The 22,358-nt window shown below is 32.0% G+C and overlaps 2 protein-coding genes across 2 annotated transcripts in view; both read right to left on the reverse strand.

Moving 5' to 3' along the window:
* LOC108692470 (proclotting enzyme-like) overlaps positions 1 to 5,406 on the reverse strand; it is a 43,410-nt gene extending 38,004 nt beyond the window's left edge. The window contains exon 1 of the mRNA XM_018200731.1: positions 4,947 to 5,406. Within this exon, the coding sequence (XP_018056220.1) occupies positions 4,947 to 4,968 (22 nt within the window). The 5' untranslated portion in view covers positions 4,969 to 5,406. The remainder of the gene's footprint in view (positions 1 to 4,946) is intronic.
* A 328-nt stretch (positions 5,407 to 5,734) lies between these two features.
* Positions 5,735 to 18,761, reverse strand: LOC108692476 (SAFB-like transcription modulator). Its single transcript, XM_018200741.1, has 15 exons — positions 18,398 to 18,761; positions 17,645 to 17,732; positions 16,402 to 16,571; positions 16,071 to 16,307; positions 15,288 to 15,312; positions 14,023 to 14,179; positions 12,970 to 13,010; positions 11,048 to 11,316; positions 10,794 to 10,953; positions 10,128 to 10,381; positions 9,540 to 10,042; positions 9,156 to 9,329; positions 8,937 to 9,073; positions 7,043 to 7,199; positions 5,735 to 6,912 (listed from the first exon to the last, which is right to left on the reverse strand). Exons 1-15 carry the CDS (start codon positions 18,518 to 18,520, stop codon positions 6,750 to 6,752), a joined length of 2,658 nt encoding a protein of 885 aa, XP_018056230.1. The 5' UTR covers positions 18,521 to 18,761; the 3' UTR covers positions 5,735 to 6,749.
* Between the last annotated feature and the right edge of the window lie 3,597 nt (positions 18,762 to 22,358).

Here is a 22,358-nt window from a genome sequence, read left to right on the forward strand (position 1 = left end):
GTTGACTAAAGGAATTTTGTCTGAGCAATTACGGAGACAACGCTATTATATAATTGAATACATGCGGCACAGGCGATCATCTCTGATATATTCGCTGCAGAAAAATCATCTTTTATTTGGCCAAGAAAGTCAAATAGGATCTCATGAATGTCTAAATTATTTCATAACATTTCATAAATCATAAATGTGTTATTCCGCTACTTTTAGATCCTATATCTCGGCTGAATTTTGCATAACGAGGAAAAACGCAACTCCTTTCGAAGAATTTTTTGTGTTGTATGGCATTTGTGATACATTTACGTATATTTCGTGTTGAGTATAGAATATATATACTTACGCATAGTAACCCAGATATGCTGAAAGTTGTATGCGATACATACATTATACAAATTCCGCAATTTTATTTGCGACATCATATCGCATAAGAAGGAAAAAAGGAGAATATGTCCGCGATGTATGCCAACGTTTAAATTTCCGAATGATGAGTTCGTGTTCGTGACGTGACAATTTACGAGTCTCGATCAGAGACTACCCACTTCCTCTCCAAAAAAGACACGCAATTTTTCATTTCAGAAATGTTGTTTTGTAATTTTTGTGAGATATATATGAAAACATTATGCGTACAGAAAAAAAAGCAGTTAAATAATCATATTTAATTATCTATTTGAACGCAAAATATATAATTTGTTTTAGATACTAATTTCAATTATAGGCATGCTGATCATTCATCACAAATCTTCAAATTGATGACATCAGGAGCAAGAAAATACATAATTAAAATTCTTGCAAGAAATATATTAAAATAAAAACATTTTTCAATAATACAATATTTATGTTTGAAAAAATACGTTTGTAAAATATACTGAAAATTTCTTTTTTATTTCGGAATAAATTCATAATAAAAAATTCATATTAATCTCGATTCGACATTTGTCTAGCTCGTTTCGTTTTCTGGTCAGACATAATTCAATTTCATATATGTTAAAGTTATTTATTGATTACCGGAACACACGGAAAGTTTTCGATTTTTTACAAATATTCTGTCGATTGCAAATGTCATTTTTTTAAAAATTACTTTTACATTTTAATATAATTTCCTGTATATATTCTTTTCGCTTCTAACATTGCAATGTAAGGTAGTTACAGTAAATATATAATATAAGGAGCATTAAACACATCTATTTAAAAAAATTAGAATTGTTAGAATTGTCCATGTAAAAATTATGCACATACATTTAATGTAAAAAAATTAGGTTTAATTAACCATCACCTAGATTGGGATTAATTTGCAACAACAGGAAACAATGGAACTTTTGTGCGACTGGCTAGATGTAATTCTCGTTAATGTTTTCATAAATTTGCGAATCTGTGTCGCGTACTAATGAGTCGTGTGAAGATCGCACTACTATTATTAGACTAAAAATTAGCGTGTTGATTCGGTACTGGGAATCCCGATAATGATCCATAGATGGATAAGAGCTAATCATGTTCCAAATGGCAATTATTTTGTAAGATGTAATTAATGAGAAAACTGATGCCGTGCGAGACTTATTCGTTCCGTCAGTAGGTCACCAGGATCTTGGTATCGTTAGACAATCGGCGACGACGGCTAATCCGAGAAAGTGAGAATCGGACCGTGCACGAGGCGCGGGGAATTTACGAATGGTGGTCGTAATTGAGGCCACCTTCGACCCGCGACTCCCGCGAGACGCGCGTTCGTTTTGAAGCAAAATGAAATAAAGCCATACGTGTTATGAAAATTTAATTTCAAATAAATTTGAGGATAACCATAGTTACTCGATGGAATTTTTAAGTACAAAAAATTTTTAAATACAAATAATTATATTTATTATTAAACTTGCAATCAACTATGATTATTTATATTTAAAAATTTGATTATTCGCATACAGAATCGTGCATGCGATAATTAAATATGCACCACACAATTCTGCGTACTGGTTATCGATTTCTAATTATATGTTAACGAATAAAATAAATTTGTTTAAATCAAATAAGTAAAAAAGTCAATATGATTGAAACTTGGGTGTCTAATAATATTCATATAAATTTTAAATATGTTTTTTAGTTATATACTGTATACCAATTATTATCATATTTGAAACGCAATCACAAATTAAAGTTAAAATAATATCACAAATAAATTAATCGTCAAATTAACCTTCAATACGCACAACTCTGACGGTCCGTATCTACACACATCCAGGTATTTGAAAGCCCAACATTTTCTTTTGCTTGTATCTCAGATTATGGTACATCAATTTTAACAAATTTTTTTTTAATCTATCGTTTAAAGACTGAAAAAAAAAAGAATTTTTGAAATGTTCTAAAATGTCATAGCACAAAAGATATTTTGCAAGTGAGAAAGAATGAAAAAGAACGTGAAAACGAATTTTTTTCAATCTCATCTTTTTGTCAAAAATAAATGAAAAAAGATTTTATTAATGATAAATCAACAGCTAATGAGTTGAACTTTAAGAAACTATAAGCATTTTTGCGATTTGTTCTAAAAACGATACTTTTTTTTGCAAAGTGAAAATGAATAATTTTTCAATTTCATAGAAACTAATCATAAACCGAAAATCTTTGAATTTTGATAGAAATAAATAAAAAAAGTGATTCTAATGTTCTTCTAAAGGTAAATATTAACAATTTACTATTATATTTACCGCATTAATATTTACCGCATTTACCGCGGGAATCATTAACGAGGAAGAAGAAGAAGTTTTTTTCTGATATTAAGAGCACAATAAAATTAACTTAAATCATTTTTTTATGTGCACTCATAATTAAAATCATAAATAATCCAATTATTTCTATTTATATTTCAATTTTGCAGTAAGCCCGATTTTTTTGACGTTGATCCACAAGGAATTAGGATAATCCTAACACGTACTTTACATCGTACAATTATTTATCATACAATTACGTAACTAATGGCACATTAGAAGGTCGCCGAGCAAGGAAATTATAGAGGTAAAACTTAAATTTTTTCCTCTCCAGGGGATCGATTCTGTATCTTGAAATGAGGTGAAAATTATAAAAGTGAGCGAATTTATTAGAATACTGATTATTTCATTGATCAACACCTGATAAATTTGTTCGCTTTTGTAATTTTCCTTGTTTAAAGGTACAGAATCGAGTTTCAGCACCACTGCTCAAAGCATCGAATGCCTGAATTTTGAAAATCGGGTGGAATTACGCTAATCCCTTGTGTGATTGAAGGTTAATAATGATATTAATAAGCATCTTTAAACGTATAAATAACTTATTGCGAAAAATATCCCAGCCAAAGTAAATTTATTTAAATCATTTGACAAAAATAACGTTTCTCTTCGTCGTGTATTTTTCGGTGTCTCTCTTTCGCATTTTGATAAGACGATAGACAAATTGTGAAAACATTGCAATAATGGAATCATAAAGTAATGAAAAATTTCGCAATAATTCTGTATCTAATAATTGTTCTAAGATAATTCGTATTCTAAGATAACGCAACAGTTTTGTCAAAATAAAATAGATAAATTTCTAAACGGTATTTGTAAAAAAATTATAAAAATCCAATTTGAGGTGTAAATATTCTCTCAAGAATAATAAATGAGACGCTGACAGTATATTGAAGAAATAAATCAGGATATATTGTTCAATTATTTCCAAATGATCGACGAACACTTTCAAAAGATTGATTCATATATCTCAGAAATTGTTTGATTCTAAATTTTTAATTTAGCCATATTAAATGTATAATACTTCATGATGCAATATTTTTGTATTATAATTTAGAAATAAGAAATAATTTGTACATTTTTATTGAGCACAATTATTTTTAAAATATAGCTAAAATAAGCTAAAATATTTTTTTCAATTATTGGAACAATTTCTTTTCAAATTTAATTTGGCAAATACATTAAGATGATTCGCTGCATCGTTATTGTTTTGTCAAAATACTATATCGAAATATCGAAATTAATTACGTAAACACTTGTTACCAATATTTTAGAAAAGATTAGAATTTCGTATCTATTTTTGTAAATATATCCGTATATATAACTACAATTTCAAATTTTATTTTTAATATTAATATTTTATAATATTTCATATAAAGTGGATTATTATTAGAGCCATAATTGGAAAAAAGTTATTTTTTACTTTAAATAAAATTAAAATTAGTATAAAAATAAAATTAGTATATTAAGGTTTTTATACATGATAATTTTTAATAGGCAAGTGTGCGCTAAAATATATTAAAAAGATAAATTTGGTTTATGTAATTATGAATCATAAAGTGAAAATGACAATAAAATTAATATTACGCTATCTTTATTACAATTCGTGTCAATTCGTGGGAACATTTTTTATATATTTCAAATGATCCTTTTTTTTTATTGCTTCATTTCTATGATACACATTAATCAAACACACGATTATTAATAGACATTTGTTAGTGACATTTCTTAGAAATTTTCCTTTTCATCAATTCTCAAAGATTTTTGATGATGTTGACTATATGTGAAAGATAGTGTGTATATTTAAAATTTTAATCAGTATTTCATAAAGAAATAATAAGGGATTTACGCGCGTAGTCTTTTTTTCGCAAGATTGAAAGTAACAGATGAGACTTAAAAAGCGATCCTTTGGAAGACGCTACTGAGGAGATATGCAAATAAATCGCTTTCTTACCATCGACGCACCGACACGTCGATTCACTAACTCCATTTTCACTTTTGAAATCTATACCGCGCCAGTAGTCTACTTGAACATATAATATCCGCCGTCACTGTTGCGTGACGTTCTATCGTCAATTCGTCCGAGCGGAACCAGGATCACCTCATGATCCATTGTCGTCGACATTCACGTTTTCACACCCTTTTTAAAATCCGAAAAAATTTCTTCAGATTGATTAGATTAGAAAAGGAAAAATTCTCACTTACTCAGGGCCATTGATGAAGACATCTTCGTTCGAAGAGAAGAGGGAAAAATTTATTTAGGACATCCCCCGGCGTTTGTTTGTTTACAATGTCGCGAATGGCATCTGTGACACCCAGGGCCGAACGAGAGACACGGCCGAACTATTTTAGCTAAGAATTGTCACGGAGAGTACTGCCGGCGAGTTATGCATGATGCGTCGAAAGCGGCGAGTGAAATAGAAAGAGGGAGAGAAAGAAAGAGAGAAAGAGAATGAGATAATTGTGGCGGGGAGAAGGCACAACACCGACAGTAAAAAAGAAAAGAAAGAAGAGATAAGTAAAGGAAGCAATCACAGTTGCACGGGACGAGCCACGAAACGACTGTCCGTGAAAAGACCTCGACACACTTTATTCTCGAGGTTCGCGACCAACCGATCGGTTCACTCTCTCCCATTCTTCCTCCTTCTTTCTCCGGAGGCGCCAGTTCCTGGTCTCAAGGGAAAGTGGTATTCCTTCTACCATCTTCTATACAGTCAATACTCTGCCTTTCGACGACGATTCGTCATCGCGACGCGCAGGAATGCAGCTGGCGAGCCATCTTCTCTTAGATCCATCTTGAAAATGATCTATTCAAGAATATACATTATGTAAGAAGTATAGTCTCCTATCCGAAACGAACTGGATTTTTGGATTCAATTTAGCTGGTACTGTTGGGTCGGATTATAAAGGATCTCGCATGCCATCGGGACGCGATTATTCGCGAAGTACGTCTTTGCTTCTGGGCACTAGAGAAAGAAAGTGTAAGCCAAACGTAGAGTCTAATAGTGTTGGCTAAATTTATTTACGTTGCTGCTGCGACAGTTGTCGCTACATCGAGTTCCTGCATTTCGCTGTATAAAGTAGGCGCAGCTACCGCATTATTCTCAACACGTACAATTTATCTTCTGTGATTCCGAAATCCAATATACAAATCCCGGTCCAAATACTCTGACAAGGAAAGAATACTTCTCTTTCAGAAAAAGAAAATTATGCAATACAATGGCTATGTTTACACCGTGTGCTTAGACCGCGACCTATGCGACAGATGTTTTTGTTTAATCTACAGGATAAACAAGGATACTTTGTATAGATCATGACCTAAATGCGGTATAAATATAGCCAAAGTCCTTCATCATACATTACTCGTTTATTATATTCTATTAAAACAAACTCGTTTAAAATAAACAGGTGCACTTATAGCCTCTACTTTCTCATTAAGTCGTTTCTTGGATGATGATAGAGCTAACCGATCAATATATCCGCAAAGCAAATAAATGACAATTTACAAACCGATAAGAAAATAAGTAATATTTCACCTCGTAGGGACACTTTAGTGGAATCTATTAACACATGTACAAAAATCCGCTAGTTACGAATAGTTAGAATGTGTCACAAGATGTATGTATCATGCAAAATGGATACATGTATAAGAGAAATGATGACAAGGAGGATATATAATTGCAAATTATGACGAGTGCTCTCCTTGGATAATATTATGCACAATATAAATTTTGTATAAAATTGACATTTTGCTCGATAAATGTATACGTGATTTTTTTCCAATCGATCAAGCTGGTGCGGAAAACGAAAAGCATTTCTGACAGTTGAAATCCTTATACTTTCAAGACCGAATGTTGCAATTCGTGCAATTAATAATTTGCAATTTGTCATAGTTTATCTGCGCGTTAGACTACTCTGTATTCTGTAGTCGCTAATCAAGGAATTCGAAAAATTCTGTAGTTATTTGAACGAATGTTCATGATTGCGAAATGTCGCGTAATCCGATAATCAATATTTTCTCATGGGCATAGACGATTTGTACGCCTCAAACCGTTCGTACGACGGCGCGGTCCCAGGTGCAGCCAATCCCATAGACTGCATTGGTCCACTCTGATACGTCGGCGGAATCGGATGTCGCAGTGTATTTCCCATGCTACTCGAGTTGCTCCATCTGCAATCAGCGTACGATTATTTAGCTATCGAATTACATCTAAAAATATCTCTTATCGCGATCATATTGCATATCATAATAAAGTAAGGTCACAGTGCTGAAAGTTATATCTGTGAATCAAATAGTTTACCTGTTAACGCTATCGGATGATCTAGAACTCCAGCTAGAAGGCTCGTTGCGAGGATCGCGAGACCCACTGCTTGTCACAGAGTTAAAGGATTTTGAAGATGTAGGTCCCGAATGCCAACCACTTGGTGTACGATTGCTTTCCACATAACGACTTTCACCTGTATATAACAATAGCATGCAAGAATGAATGAAGACGGTGCTTTTATTATTTTTTTAATAATTTACAATTAAAACATTCATCTCTCTCTATGTTTTCCGCAAGATATATAAAAATTATTAAAATATTCACCAACAAGAAAAAAGTTAATTATACAATCTTATTTAAATATAAATTAAAATTGCATTACATTAACTCTGCGTTCGTATTACTTGGTATGCTTTATAATAAAAACTATGTTAATCACGCTTGCAGGGACATGATAGGTATGATTGATGCGTGTTCGCGTCGAGTATCGCATAGCATTTAATAGATAAACCAGAGAAACTTTTGTACACTGCTTTCATATCCTGTTCATAGAATCGTAAGACTGATAGCAGGTTCAACTAACTACAATGAAAACTCAACAAAAATCATATAAATTTTTATTATGAAGCATACACATTTATAAAAGAGAATACAGACTGGATTTGGAATGATAATGAATTTCTGTACAAGCTTCAATGATAATATATAAAAGAATACCAAACTAAAATACTTAAAAATTAGGAAACTTAAACCAGCGCTTAATTCTTAGTACAAACTTCTATAATCTGAAATTATTAGGATCAAGTAAAATCCTATTCTCAATTTCTTCTTATGTGTATATATATTTACCAATATATTTCTTTTTACAGTATGAAATAAAATTATTTTAATTTTAATTCTTAAAGAAAAAATTATTTTTCTATATAATAAATTTAACATTAATTATAATAATAAACACAAACTTTAATAAATTATATATGAATTTAATAAACAAACTTAACATAGTATTTAGTAGAACTTCAAATCATAAAGCCTAAACAATTACTATATTTAATAAAGAAATCTAATGATAAAAGTGTTGGATTTAAAAAAGAAATATTTATGTGTATGAGCCGACATGTGTTACCAAAAATTAAGAATACTTAAACAAACAATATCTTTATTATATATTCGACTAGCTAGTTTTTTTATAACTTAGTCATATATAACGTGTGCTCGTAACTATATAAACTATTTCTATCTTTAAAAATGTTTGGCACTTAAAAAAAAAAGATTTGTAAGATATCCCTTCCTTTTGCTCATATATTAATATTTTCTCCTTCACAAATATCATAAAATATTTTTATATAATAAAAAATAATGTTTATATATTGATAAAATCCATTTCTCAAAATTATTGACTATTTACGTGAAAGATATATAAATTATAAAGAACGAGATTTCTTTACTATAAGTTTATTTAATTTTCCTGTGTGTATCAATTTTTCTTACTAAAAAATTAAACTTTACATTTTTTAAATCTCAAAAATTTTGTTGAGTAAAAAGTTTATTTTGGGCGCATATTTCAATGTTTATAATATATATATTGAAAGATAATATAATTTATCTGTACTATCTAATTTCACATTATTGTATATCGTCCAAGAATTTCAAATCAAGAATACTCTAAACGAAAATAAATTTACATGTATAATATCAGGTCGTGTGTATATATTCTCTTCTTTGTCAGAAATGTTCGTGAGGATGTTTTGGCTACTGTATTGCTTCCTTACTTAACGTAATGCCTATATCCTGTGTAGAAAATTAAAGAAAAACCGTCTAAAAATGGTTCAGTGTGATATCGATTATAAGAGTAGAAAAGGAGATAAAAATTCCTAGTGTCGTGTAGTAAAATCACTTCTTGTACATATACGGTTTATTTCATACTTACGTGGTGTGCTAGATGTCGGAGGTTTGAAACTATCACTGTATCGCGTATGAGTGTCTCTAGAACTTCGATGTGTTTCGGGATCGGAACGTCGTACTTCGCGTTCGCGAGTATAGGACGTGGTATTCGGACGATCATATCTGTGTAAATTCAAATCAAAAATGTAATTAATTTGAAATATGATTTCATTTTCATTTTATGATTTAAGAGTATAATACGTACCTTTCCTTAACTTGTCGAGGATCCAAGGATGAGGATGTGGTAGATAAACTTTCTCGCCGTACAATGACTTCTCTTCCCCGAGAAACATCGGAAAAGCTGTCTGGTCGACTGTTTCTTGAAGAAAAATCGCTACTTCTCTTGAATTCTTTTTTCAATCCCAACTCTTGAGTGGATCTGAAATAAATTTCATTATTATTATCAATATTAATATTGGATTAGTCATCATAGTATTCGGAAATTTCGTGATGATTTTTGATAGATTGAAATGATATATACTGCAAAGCATAGTATTTAATATATTTTTAATAAAAAATTGTTTTAATAAACTTTAATAAAATTTTAAAATATGACAAATTTTAATTTTAAAATATTGTTTAAGTTTACCTGCTGGATTCATATCGAGATGGTGGCGAAGGATCCAGTCGTCTATCTGACACTCGCTCCAACATCTCATTTCGCCTATCGACAATTCTTTCCGGGCTATGCCTGCGACTATGTTCTGTAGCTAATCGTTTTCTGTCAGATTCCGCGTACAAATCTCGCGGATCTCTCCTATCGCTGGACGATCTCTTTATGGACGGTGGCGGTGGCGCGCGTCGACTCTCTTCCAAACGCATCTGCTGTCTCTTTAATTCCAATCTTTCGCGCTCGAGCTTTTCCCTCTCAAGCTTTTGCCGCTCCCGCTCGAGTCGTAGTAACTCGGCCTTTTCCTGTTCGATCCGTTCTCTTTCTCGTCTCAACTTCTCTCGTTCTCTCTCTAAGCGTGCAGATTCTTCTCGATGTCTACGCTCTATCTCTCGCTGACGTTCCATGTCTTCCCTTCTTCTTCGCTCTTCCTCTCTTAGCATTCGTTCTCTTTCGCGCATTCTTTGCCGCTCACGTTCTTCCTGAAAATTCAAGATTTTGTCTTTTACATGAATTCGTTTTTGCTACTAATGATCTTATTCGAAATCGAAAGCTGAAAATATTTACTCTGATTTTAGCAAATGTGAGAACGTCGTCTCGCTTCCGTCGTTCGCGGCTCCGAGATCTACTATGAGATCGGTGATCTCTCTCCCAAGTACGAATCCGTTTTTCTTCTCGCCTTCCTCTCTCACTTTCCGGCTTCTTGCTAGTAGACTTTGTCGATCGAGAATCGGACTCTTTAGACAAATCTTCCTTTTTGTCTGGCATTTCAATTTTTATTTTTAGTTCGACACTTTCATTTTTATCATCAGATTTTTTTGCTAAACAAACGTAATATATATAATCGGTTAATGTCTATGTATATTGTTAGAAGTTAAAGACTTATAAAAATTTCCTGGCTGAAATAATACTTTTCGCAATAAATTATTTACAATTTTAAAAGATGCTTATTAACATCCATTACTTATCAATTTAATTTGTAATATTAATATCTTAGTTTTGCTTACGATTACGTTTTAAGAGTGAAAATAATTTCGGCGTGCAATTTGCAGAACGAAATATATATATAAATTTACACTAAAAATATTATTTAAACACTAAAGATTTAGATTAGATCGTTAAAGCTATAGTTATTCAGTTATGTATTTACATTTGCGATATTAAAACGTTTCATTTATAAAAAAATAATTTTCCCCTATTAGAGCGTAATTATTATACTATAATAATATTTACTAGCATCTGATCCTTTTTCTTCGGGTTCCTTTTTTATTTCCTTCTCCTTTCTTTCATTTATATCATGATCCTTCGGCTTTTCTTTCTCCTCTTTCTTCTCTGATTTACCATTAATCGTATCACGTTTACGTATATGACTTTGTTGCGTATCACCTTTTGCCTGTAAGAGAATTTATAAGTTTTGAGATACTACAGATACTACAGAAGAATTTTATTTTGATGATGTTGAAATTAAAAAAAAAATCATAATTTACCTTTTCCACAGAGATAACACGCCCATGAAGCTCAGTTCTATGCAAATGCTGTATACATTTTGCAGCATCTTCGCTCGAAGACATAGTAACATAACCGTAACATCTCGCTCCTGGAGTTCTTGCATTTGTTACCACTTTTGCGCCTATGACCTTGCCGTACTTCGAGAAGATCTGCTTCAAATCAGTCGCACGAGTACTGGACGATAAGCCAGATACCCACAGATTGCGACTGCTTGCATTGGTTGGATTGATCTGAGATGTCTTCTTATCTACGAAGGACATTATAAATAACATACAAATAAAAAAAAGTAGGCACATGTATATAATAGAACATTATAAAACATATGTTTATGTGGGATTTTATAGAATTTACAATACCTCTCTCTTTTTGCAAAAGAAGACATTGCATTCACAAACTAAACAAAAATAAATTACGTAGTAAAAACTTGTAAATGAACCAACACAAGAAGTACATGTAAATGATTATTATTTAATACAATGATAAAAAATGAAGTAGTACACAATAGAAAAATTTGCAATAGAACAATTCGTAATAATATAAGAAATACGCATACGTTTCGACCTTAGATTTCGGTCTTCTTCAGACTACAAAGAAATAAAAAGAAAGAAAATATAGATGTTGCAAATCGTTAATGCTCTTAAAACTATAATTTTTGCGATATGTCCTTATTTATTATAAGTAAAACCATTAAGTTATGATATTGTCATGAAAGTCATCTCTCATATGGAATGTGTTACCGAATTAAATTGCCAAATTTGCTGGACATTACAAAATTTTTTTGTTGTATATTTGATTTATTAAAGTTTTTTTTTTAATAATATTAATTGTAGAATAAAGTTAAATTTACATGGATTTTATAGGCGATACATGTCCAGAGATGTCAATCGTTCGTTAAGCATATAAATGAAAACATTTTATGTGACGAGAAGTCAAATGTCAAGTACAAATAACAAAATAGAGTTGGAAAAAGGGATGAGACAAGTCAAATTATGTTAGAATATAGGATATATAGGATATATAGAATATAGGATACCACACAATATTCCATAATCTATGGTCACGGACCATATTGAATATATCACATGAATTGACTGGATAAATGCAAAGATATTAGATGAAGAAAAAATTTTACAAAAAAAGCTGATCTCTAAAATGTTATATATAAAACAATAGAATAATGGATTAAACTTAAAAAATGATACAATATTTCTTAATCTTATATATTCTAACATAATTTGATTTGTCTCTTCCCTTTCTCCAACTCTATTTTGTTCTTTGTATTTGTCGTTTGACTTCTAATCATAAAATGTTTCCATTTGCACACTTACTAGCGAATGATCAACATCTCTGGACATGTATCGCTTATCAAATTTATGTAAGTTTAACTTTATTCCAAAATTAATATTATTTAAAAAAAAAATCAATTTGAATAAATCAAATATACAACAAAAAATATTATAGTGTTCAGTAAATTTGGCAATTTAATCGGTGACACGTTCCATATGAGAGAGATGATTTTCACGACAACTTAATAGTTTTACTTAAATAAGGACACATATCACAAAAATTATAGTTTTAAGAGCATTAGTGATTTGCAACATTCTGCAAATATTTCTTATTTAAACTATATATTATATAATCTATATTTTCTTTTTATTACTTTGTACTGAAGAGAACTCAAATCTAGGGTACGAAACGTATGCATATTTCTTATACTATTGCGAATTGTTCTATTGCAAATTTTTCTATTGTGTACTATTTTATTTTTTATCATTGTATTGAATAATAATCATTTACACACGTACTTTTTGTGTCGGCTCATTTACAGGCATTTACTATGTAACTGATTTATTCATTTGAACCTAAATTGTTTATTAAATTATTATAAACAAAAGCTTACCTTTCTCTTCTCTCTTCTGACTTTTATTGCTAGACTCCGCGCTGAAAGAGATAATATTGTCATTACGTTAGAAAATTAAAAATCATAATAGTTCTGATAAACAATTAATTAGGACTATAAATGTGATTAATAAGTATCTCTGTAACTATGTTAAGGACATAAATTTGGCTAGCAACTTATATTTAGGTAGTACGACCTAGATTTTTTGGGGGAAGGTTTCACTCGTATATCATCTCGAACGTTATCAGTTCTATTTAGATTACTGGATCTGTATTCACTGTGTTCTCTGTTCATCCACTTTTGTCATTCATGCATAAGGAAAGCGTCCATGCGATAACACATTCAGCTCTAAGTATCCATAAAAGGATCATCTGCTGCAGTTCTTCTGACAGGATACTTCTTGCCATAATTGGAAGTTCTTTTAACGCTTTTCTCTCTTTTTTTTTTTTTTAAGTAGTAGTATCTTCAGTAAGCAATAAGATTGCTTCTTGATAGTACGAGGACTTTAGTACACTTTGCCGAATATAATTTACCATAAGATACTAATGTCCTTTGTATAGCGATGCACGATGAAATTGCTGCCATTCAATAAAACGAATGAATGTCCTCATGTAAGAAACACAGCATACAGAGCTCGTTAGTTTTTTTTCTTGGTATAGAGTATACGTATAATCGCTTTTTTTAAATATGCGGAGGAAAATGCAAGCGACATTCGAGAGACTTTAAGTCTGCTAGCCAAGTTCTTAATTTCTTAACATAATTTCCAGAGTTAAGAATTACAGCCTAAAGGGAAGGACACAGATTGGAAGATTAACTTCCGAGATTCGATTTAAAAAAAAGGGAATTAAATATAATCTTGCATGTGACGTGAGTGATCTCATCTTGGAAATCCATTGTCCTGACGGTACAGAGAGAGAGATAGAGAGAGAGAGAGATTATTCCGATGATACGGTTATGCAGCAGTAGAACATCCCTAGCAGAGTCGTGAGCGATATATTTGCTGTACCACAGTACTGCGAACCGTACTTTTTTAGCTCTATGAGAGAGACCAACCTCTTGCTTCCTCCATCTCCACCCTCCTGCTTGATCTTCGTCCCGTTCGCACCGGACGTCGTCCCTTCCTTGCTGCCGGCACCAGGTTCCGCTCTACCGCTGCCTTTAGGGTCTCCCTTCTTGCTGTTTTCTTCCATTTTCTTCTTCTCTCCACCATCTACAGGGACAATCAAGGTAGCATAGTCACTTTCTGCGAAGCCCAGACTCTTCTCCCTCCCTCCTAACATCTGCTGCTTTTGTGAAAAACTTCCAGTCAGGAATTTTGGCCAAGTCACTAAGAAATTCACACAGCAAAACGATGTGGCACGATATTACAAGCCACTGATCTTCGATAGCATGGATTTGATCCAGAGAACCTAAAGCTTTCTCGTCGATTTTATCGGTTTTACACGTGCACATACACGCGTGCGCGCAAAGCTACCTTCGCATTTTTTTCCCCACGAAACTTTGAATTGAAAATGAAATTTAAAAAAAAAAAAAAAAAAAAAAAAAGATAAATGCGTCGCAGAGCGTGCTTATCATTTTCGTGAATTCACATTGCTCTACGTTGATAAAATGATTCCTGTGATAGATTACTATTCTCGCGCATGGAAAACGTTCAAATGTATATATGCGACTCTTCGAAGAGGCACGAATGATTCGAAGATACTGGTCAAACCTCATATCATGTGATAATTTATAGTTTGCGGCAAATATTTGCTGGTGTATACTTGAGTCTTCCTGTATCCATATGAGTCGATGATAAGAGAAATCCAACGATGCTCTACGTGGTAGGTATAATTAATGTAATTGTATATCAAATTATAGCGTTAACTAACTTAAAGACTACGGGATATGGCTTGTTTGCTCGAACAGTAGCACGGAAATGTCGGGAGATGTACACTGTTTATCCCAGTTGTGAAAACCTTCCAAACCATCGATCAGCATGCATTTATCCCAGTTGAAACGCCATTTCTGTCGCCGGCTTGCACTTCAATGATATGCCGCATCTATCGTGGCTGCGCTATATCGAATCCAGACGTTGAAACGAGTTCACGACACTTGAAGGCCGGAACTCATAGGACGAAGAAGAAGTTGATTGCGGACGATCCCGACGTTGCCCTTGTTCCAGATGCTTGCACGAATACGTTCTTGAAGACGCTTGCTCTTGACACTAGCGCTTTCGCTAACTTACTCAGGATACCGCAGATATCAAATATCGCTAGCCTTGATATTCTGAATACTTATATCTAAATTTAAAAAATAATACATAATGGCGAACTTACCTTTGTGTCTATCATGAGATTCTGTCTGCAATAAGAAAAACATTTGTTAGAAATGATTCTAAAAAAAATTTGTATCTATAATTATTGAAATTAATTATATGTGAATACATAATCTATATGCAAAAGTGACTATATTCAAAAATAATATAAAAATTAAATACTGTAACCTCTAAATTCCTTATAGTCCTAAACGTTCTAAAAATTTGTTGATAGTTATTTTATAAAAATTACATTCAGGGAGCGCGCTATCAATGCTATTTGTATCATACTATCCTTGTTTCACGTTTAATGACGATGAAGATAGAATGAAGAACAAATAGCGCTAATAGCGTCTCCTCGAACTCAGCCAGAATTTTATAAAATCCTATGAAATCAAGGGAGTTTAATTGCAAGAAAATTAAATTATTTCTACTGCTGTAAAGATAAAATTATAAAAAATTAAAATCCCAAATTCCTACTGTTGCAAATGTAATTAAAACCATTAGTTATTTTTAATAAAAATGATTAACATTTTTTTGTTCCAAAATCAGTTAGAATTTTTTTCTCCAACTATAAAATTAGTCTTTCTATTTTAATAAAAAGAGATTATGTTTATCATGTCATATGTACGTTTTGTTAAAACAATGAATTTTTCTTATTAAAAGAAATCTTTGTACCTTATATGAATAAGAAAAATTATATAAATTTTTTCACTCTCGTAAAAAAAAAATTTTCAAATACAACTTTGGCAATGGGCAAAATCAAGATAATTTCTAAAAATTTCTTTCTTTCTTTAAATCATACCTCCTCAGCTAGGAGATTCTCCTCATCTTCTCCAATAGTCAAATTGATAGAATCCTCATTGTCAATTCCATTAGCTTCAACAGTGGCAGATGGCACGTCTGAGGTTTGATTTGAGATAATCTTCTCCGCCTCATTTTTCTTGTCACTGTTCGGTGCACTTTCAGCCTTGACTCCTTGCATTTTGTCTTCTAATTTTTCCACCTTAATAATAATATTTTTAATTTCAAGTCCGGATTCCTGTACAAAAAAATTCAAATTATTGATTTTGAGCGATAAATTAAACCCTAATATATAATTTAAAATATCTCAAATATCAATGTATATGCAATACCTCTTTTATTTCTTTCTTGGTGGAAACTTCTTTCGCGACGAATTCTTTCTCATTAAATTCTTCTGTCTTTACTTCTATTTTATATTTATCTATATTATCCTGTCCATCAATATTTTCTTCCTTCTGATGATCAGAGCACTCAGTAGAAGAATCTTCTTGATTCAGAGCTCCTGTAACGATAAGAAGGTTCAACAAATGATAAAAAGTTTTTATCTCAGCTCAACACATTGGAATTTGTATACAATGTATCAACGTTCTATTGAACTCATTCTCTACAATTGTGTAAGCGTAATTATAAGTCATTGCAGTAAAAATTGAACGATCACAGTCGAATATTCTCTTCTTTTCTTTTTTTCTCTTGAATGACATTATAAACGAGAAATATCATGAATATCATATTGGGTGCATTCGGTGGATTCAACAGTTGAGTGAGCACTCGCTGTTATATGGTGTATTTTTTTAGATCATCCAATCAGAATCTTACATATCAAAATTATACATTAATAGCAATGAGCGCTTACTCAATTGTTGAGTCTGCTAAATGCAACCATTGATTTTTTTTGCATGCCATTTATAAATAAAGATAATTTGGATGAAACGAAATGAGATCGCTGTAAAACACTTGTAAAATCAGCCGAGACTATCATTATTTTCCTTGTAAATAATTATAAAAAGCATGTAAAGTGCATTTATTAATTTTTCCTCAATGCACATGTGTAGCATAATTTTATTTCACAAACATTTTTTGATTATTTACTGACTCGGAGGGGACAAGGATACTCTTAGTCCATTTTTATAAATGTTTTGCCGTGATCTCATTACTCACGTCATTCCTCGTTTATGTCACAATTCAATATAGCTCAGGAGCCTTAAAACTACAATTATTATGTTAATTATAGGATAGGCTGTCTACAATAGGAATAATTTATGAGTCGCCTACAATGAGAGTAAACCTGATATTTCATTGTGTCGATTGACAAGATTTGGAACCTGTTGATTGGCTGCAGGACAGAGGTTCTCTCTGTTCTATAGCCAATCAGGCTGCAGCCAAACAAATTTAAAAAGTTTGTTCCATGATACATAAAATATCAAATTTATATTGTGTAATAAGTAATAAATGATAAATTTTTGCTTACATTCAACTGATTAAATTTCTTACGACTCATAGTTTACTTTATCATGTATTACTTATTGTAGATAGTCTCTTAGATACTTTCATAATGAGATATGGAAACATATATACCACCATTCCTTTTCGGAATGATTTTAGGTGGCCCACCAGATGGTACAATAAGATACTCCTCAGGATTTCCTCCTTCGTCTAGTATTGCCTATAAATAATTAAATTATTGTTCCGTTTTACGTTTATAAATGTGAACTATTATTGGCATGCAAAGATTTAATTTCAAATAGAAAGAATGTACATTGTGCAAGTGAATGCATCGTGTTTCAAGGTTTATGGTCACTTTACTCTTCCAAAGCCAAATTACAATCGTTTGGCGTAATTTACGAAATACTCTTTTTATCAACAACTGACACACTAATACAAACAAGAAAAAAACAATCATTTATTTTAAGACGCTAGTATAGTGTATATAAATTGCCTTTCTCCCTATCCCAAGTAACATGTTGATTAGGGATGTATTTCGTTTCATGTATGATATGCATAATGCATCATTTATCCTCGTTTAACATTCGGCGAATAACAAGGCAAATAAACGCATCATGTACATCATGCGTGAAACGGAACATAGCCTAGATTGCGCAATCAAAGTATTCAATGTACTTTTAAACGAGCACTTTTTGTTGATAACAAGAGCATTCTTAATTAGGTTTCAATAATATTGATCATATAATTGAAAATCCTTTCAATTAGCGTAAATATGCGACAGCAGGTACACTACTAAATCGATAAGATCGATAAACCACGCCGTTGAAGTATGAGCGTTCGAGCGCGAAGAATAAAAAAAAAAGAGAAAACTAAGATATCGTTCACCTTTGAGAGCCGTTCAAGAAGCGCCGCTTTGTTACCGGATTTGTCCAGGCCTCGACGTTCCAACTCTGTTTTTAGATCTATAACTCGAAGCTCCGTCAATTTCTTTCCTTCTACATCGGCCATTGTACCCGCAACGATGATCACTCACGAGTCACAAGACGAGATACAGTAGGAGCAGTAGGATTGATATTGATAGGTTCGAGCCTGAGTGAAAATCACGATTTGCAAAAACCGCAAATGGATCGTACAGCTCACTACGAGTAGAGAATTCTGGAACACGAGCAAGATACAATACTCTTCGATATGTCGGATTACTGCATCAGAATGAAAACCAAATGAGAAGCCATTTCGTCTTTCATCCACCATCGATGACCATCGATGTCGATGGTGCGACGATGGTCGACAGTCGAATCAAATTAGAGCTGTGTTCCAAAATTCACTAGCTGCGTTCGGTAATGCAAATCTAAGGCGTCGAAGTGTTTTTATATTATAGCATATGTCACGTGCACTATTGAAAAGAGCATTCCGACGCCTCAAATTTGCATTGCCGAATGCACTATTGTCAGTACCGAAAATCTAGGGTATAGTCAATGCATGATGTTGCAAACTCTTTGAAGCGTTTTTTAATTGGTCAGTTTGTAAAATTTTTTCTTCTAATTGGTCCATCAAACGCTTCAAAACATTTGTAGCGAGACCTTGACAACAACCCTAGGCTGCGTTCAGCAGAACGTTTATTTTTTGCAACTGTGGTCTAGTTTCCACTGAGGGTTTAAACCGGATCAGAATATAAGAACCAATCAATTACAATCGAGTCCCCTGTTATAATTGAATGACAGGGGAATGCTCGACTGTAGTTGGTTGTTACATTCTGATCCAAATCAAACCATCGGTGAAAACTAAGGCCACTGTTACATTTGCACTGTGGCTGCGGTCAAAGTTTCGCTACAAATGCTTTGAAGCGTTTGATGAATCAATTATAAGAAAGAATTTTACAAACTGACCAATTAAAAAAACGCTTCAAAGCGTTTGTAATATCAACGGCGTGTTGACCCTGTGTCACCTGTTGTACGTTGTTGGAAAACATCCTCTAACAAACATGTTTGAGTGAGTAGGAGTTACGATTGGAGGAAATAGGAGCATGTTAAAGCATGCGCATGTTGATTGGTTCTTACATTCTGGGAGTCGATTCTGTATCTTCAAACAAGATGAAAATTACAAAAGCAAGCAGATTTACTAGGTGTTGACCAATGAAATAATCAGTATTCTAGTAAATTCACTCATTTTTATAATTTTCATCTCATTTCAAGATATAGAATCGATCCTCTGATCTGGATTAAACCCTCAGTAAAAACTAGACCACTGTGTCTTAAGCCAGTTCTACATTAGTTCTATATTAGTTACAAACTGATTGTAAATTAGTTGCGACAGCCAATCTGAAGCTTGTATTTTAAAATTAACGATTCAGCGTATAAAATACAAGATTCAGATTGGCTGTCACAACAAACTTGCGATCAGCTTGCAACTAATGTAGAACCGTTTTAAAGCCATTCTGCATTGGTCGTATCGTAACGTCGGAAGCATCGTAAACATCATGCGATTTTAAAATTAAAGTATCGGATTGGCTGAAGCAACAAGCTTGTGACTTGCAACATCTACGAGACCAATGGCTTTTAAACTTATGCAGACGATGCTTGTTTTCTTACTGGATTGCTAGCTGGATTAGAATCTTACCACCATATTGGCTGCGGTACTATCAGTGCCATCGTAATTAGTAATTATTCATGTGGGATATTTTTGACATTCTAGCATTATGTCTCAATTTTCATTATTCTTTTTAATAATTCATACTTAAATTAGGTTGATAAAATTCTATATAGGTATGTTCTATATAAAGATACATGAAAATTTTCTTAATATTATGAAATAATATTTGTGCTAAATACAGCTTTGGCTAAAAGTACTAAATATATCTTGTCATTACTTAATTTTTTAGTTAATAAATTAATTTAAGACATTATTATTACTGCAAATTATTCTGTGTATCAGAAATTTTTTAAACTTACATATGCTACGAATTATTTAAAATAAAAAAATATAAAATATTTCACGCGAATAATTACTAATTATATTTAAAAGAACCATACAAGTAATATAGAATTATATACCAGAGATGCCACAAAACACAACGTGAAATGTGCGGCAATACTCGTTTGTTAAAATCATGTAAAATACGAATAATTAAATAAACTGTGAATATTTTTCATACGTGACAGTTGGTTTGAATGACGAACAGCGAAGAGGGGGGAGCGTGTCGCGCGGCGCGTTGACTCGTCGTGATTGACTGCGTCATCACTTCGACATTCGCTCGGCGATCTCAGAGGGAGATGGACGTGTTTTATGGGTTGCTTTGGGTGTCGTATTAATTAATGAAAATACCTACGAATGCGAATTACGTAAAATTGCTAAAGCTAAGGAGTGTTCTAAAGGAGTGTTCTAATAGATTTTATACTGCGCGGTTTTTATTTCTTAGATTTATTACGCACATATACAGCTCACGAATATTTTAGATATTTCATGTATTTTTACATGTATGGTATAAAAATGAGATTCTTATTGTTAAATATTTCAAATTGTGGCTTTTTATCACTTTGAATCGTAATCTTGTCATTTTCGTGTTACTCCGCATTCTTATGATGCGGGAAAAGTAATAGATAAATTATATTTAAATTACATATCTCTAAATGCATGTGTATGCTATTTATACGTATTATTCTATTTAATTGAAATTATTTCATAATTTAAAATAAATTTTTTCATTTATCTTAATTTAAAGGATGTATGATATATTATTCATTTTTATTTAATTATAAATCACAAAAAAGAGCAATAAAAATTGAGATATAATATTGAGATGTCAAAAGCACTTCACGTGAGCAATTAGTAAGAAAAACCACGCTAGTAAAAATCTCTTTTTATTTCTTACCTTTTATCACATTGTAATTGATACGAAATATTTAAAATTATAAAATAAACATAAAAAATCCTTGGTATCACAATATAATTATAATACCGTATTAAATGGCTCATGCCACTGAAATCAGACACATATAAGAAATTGTTTCTTAATTGGAGAACATTAAAAATGTAAAAAATATATTATTTTACTTCATAATATGCATTAATATTTCAGCAGTTAGTTACAGTTGGCGCGCGATCTTGAGGGGATGGCACGGCGTGGCACGGAACGGCGCGTCATGTTTACATTTACGCGTAGTTATCGTGCAGTCTTACCGAGATTCGTACAAGCAGATAGTATCGTGTGCGATTCTTTTTCATATTATTTTTTTGAAATCTTATCACGAATGCCAAATATAATACGAAACGTTGTACTTTATGAATAATTAATCATATTAGTAATCGTATTATATGAATATTTATAAAATACAACATTTTGTATTATATCTAGCACTTGCTGCGAATTATGTAAAATTGCTAAAGCTAAGGAGTGTTCTAAAGGAGTTCTAATAGATTATTATATGCTTTAAAAAGAAATGTAAAAAAGAACAGCACGCGACACGGCTATTTGTCTGTACAAACAATATTATACGTTATAAAAAAGCAATGTTAATATGAATATGCAAATAACGCAATTCCCTTTCACAATTAATATAGTTTAATAATTTAATTAATTTTTTGTTTTTGTGTACCTTCCGTTATACGATCCGTTTAAAAATTAAACATATTTTTGAAACTATTTATTGATAATAAAAGAAACGTTTCTCTTTTTTATTAATCTCTAGCCCATTTCATTGACTCTAATCATATCTCACAAACATCATCTATAAATAAAAGATTCAATCCTTTTATCAGCTCTGAATTTATTTCGCAATGATAACGAATTGCAGACGTGAGTTTGACGTTCGTTTCTTAAAGTTAATTGATTGCATTATTATTTTTAATG

The sequence above is a fragment of the Atta colombica genome, unplaced genomic scaffold (assembly GCF_001594045.1).
Source record: "Atta colombica isolate Treedump-2 unplaced genomic scaffold, Acol1.0 scaffold72, whole genome shotgun sequence".
Classification (NCBI taxonomy): Eukaryota; Metazoa; Arthropoda; class Insecta; order Hymenoptera; family Formicidae; genus Atta; species Atta colombica.

Coding starts and splice junctions, on each gene's coding strand:
- LOC108692476 (XM_018200741.1), bottom strand. CDS start 18,520: ATGGCCGATGTAGAAGGAAAGAAATTGACGGAGCTTCGAGTTATAGAT. Junction 10,954..11,047: donor GTGTTATCTCTGTGGAAAAG/GTAAATTATGAT, acceptor ATTCTCTTACAG/GCAAAAGGTGATACGCAACA. Junction 9,330..9,539: donor TCTCGATATGAATCCAGCAG/GTAAACTTAAAC, acceptor AATTTATTTCAG/ATCCACTCAAGAGTTGGGAT.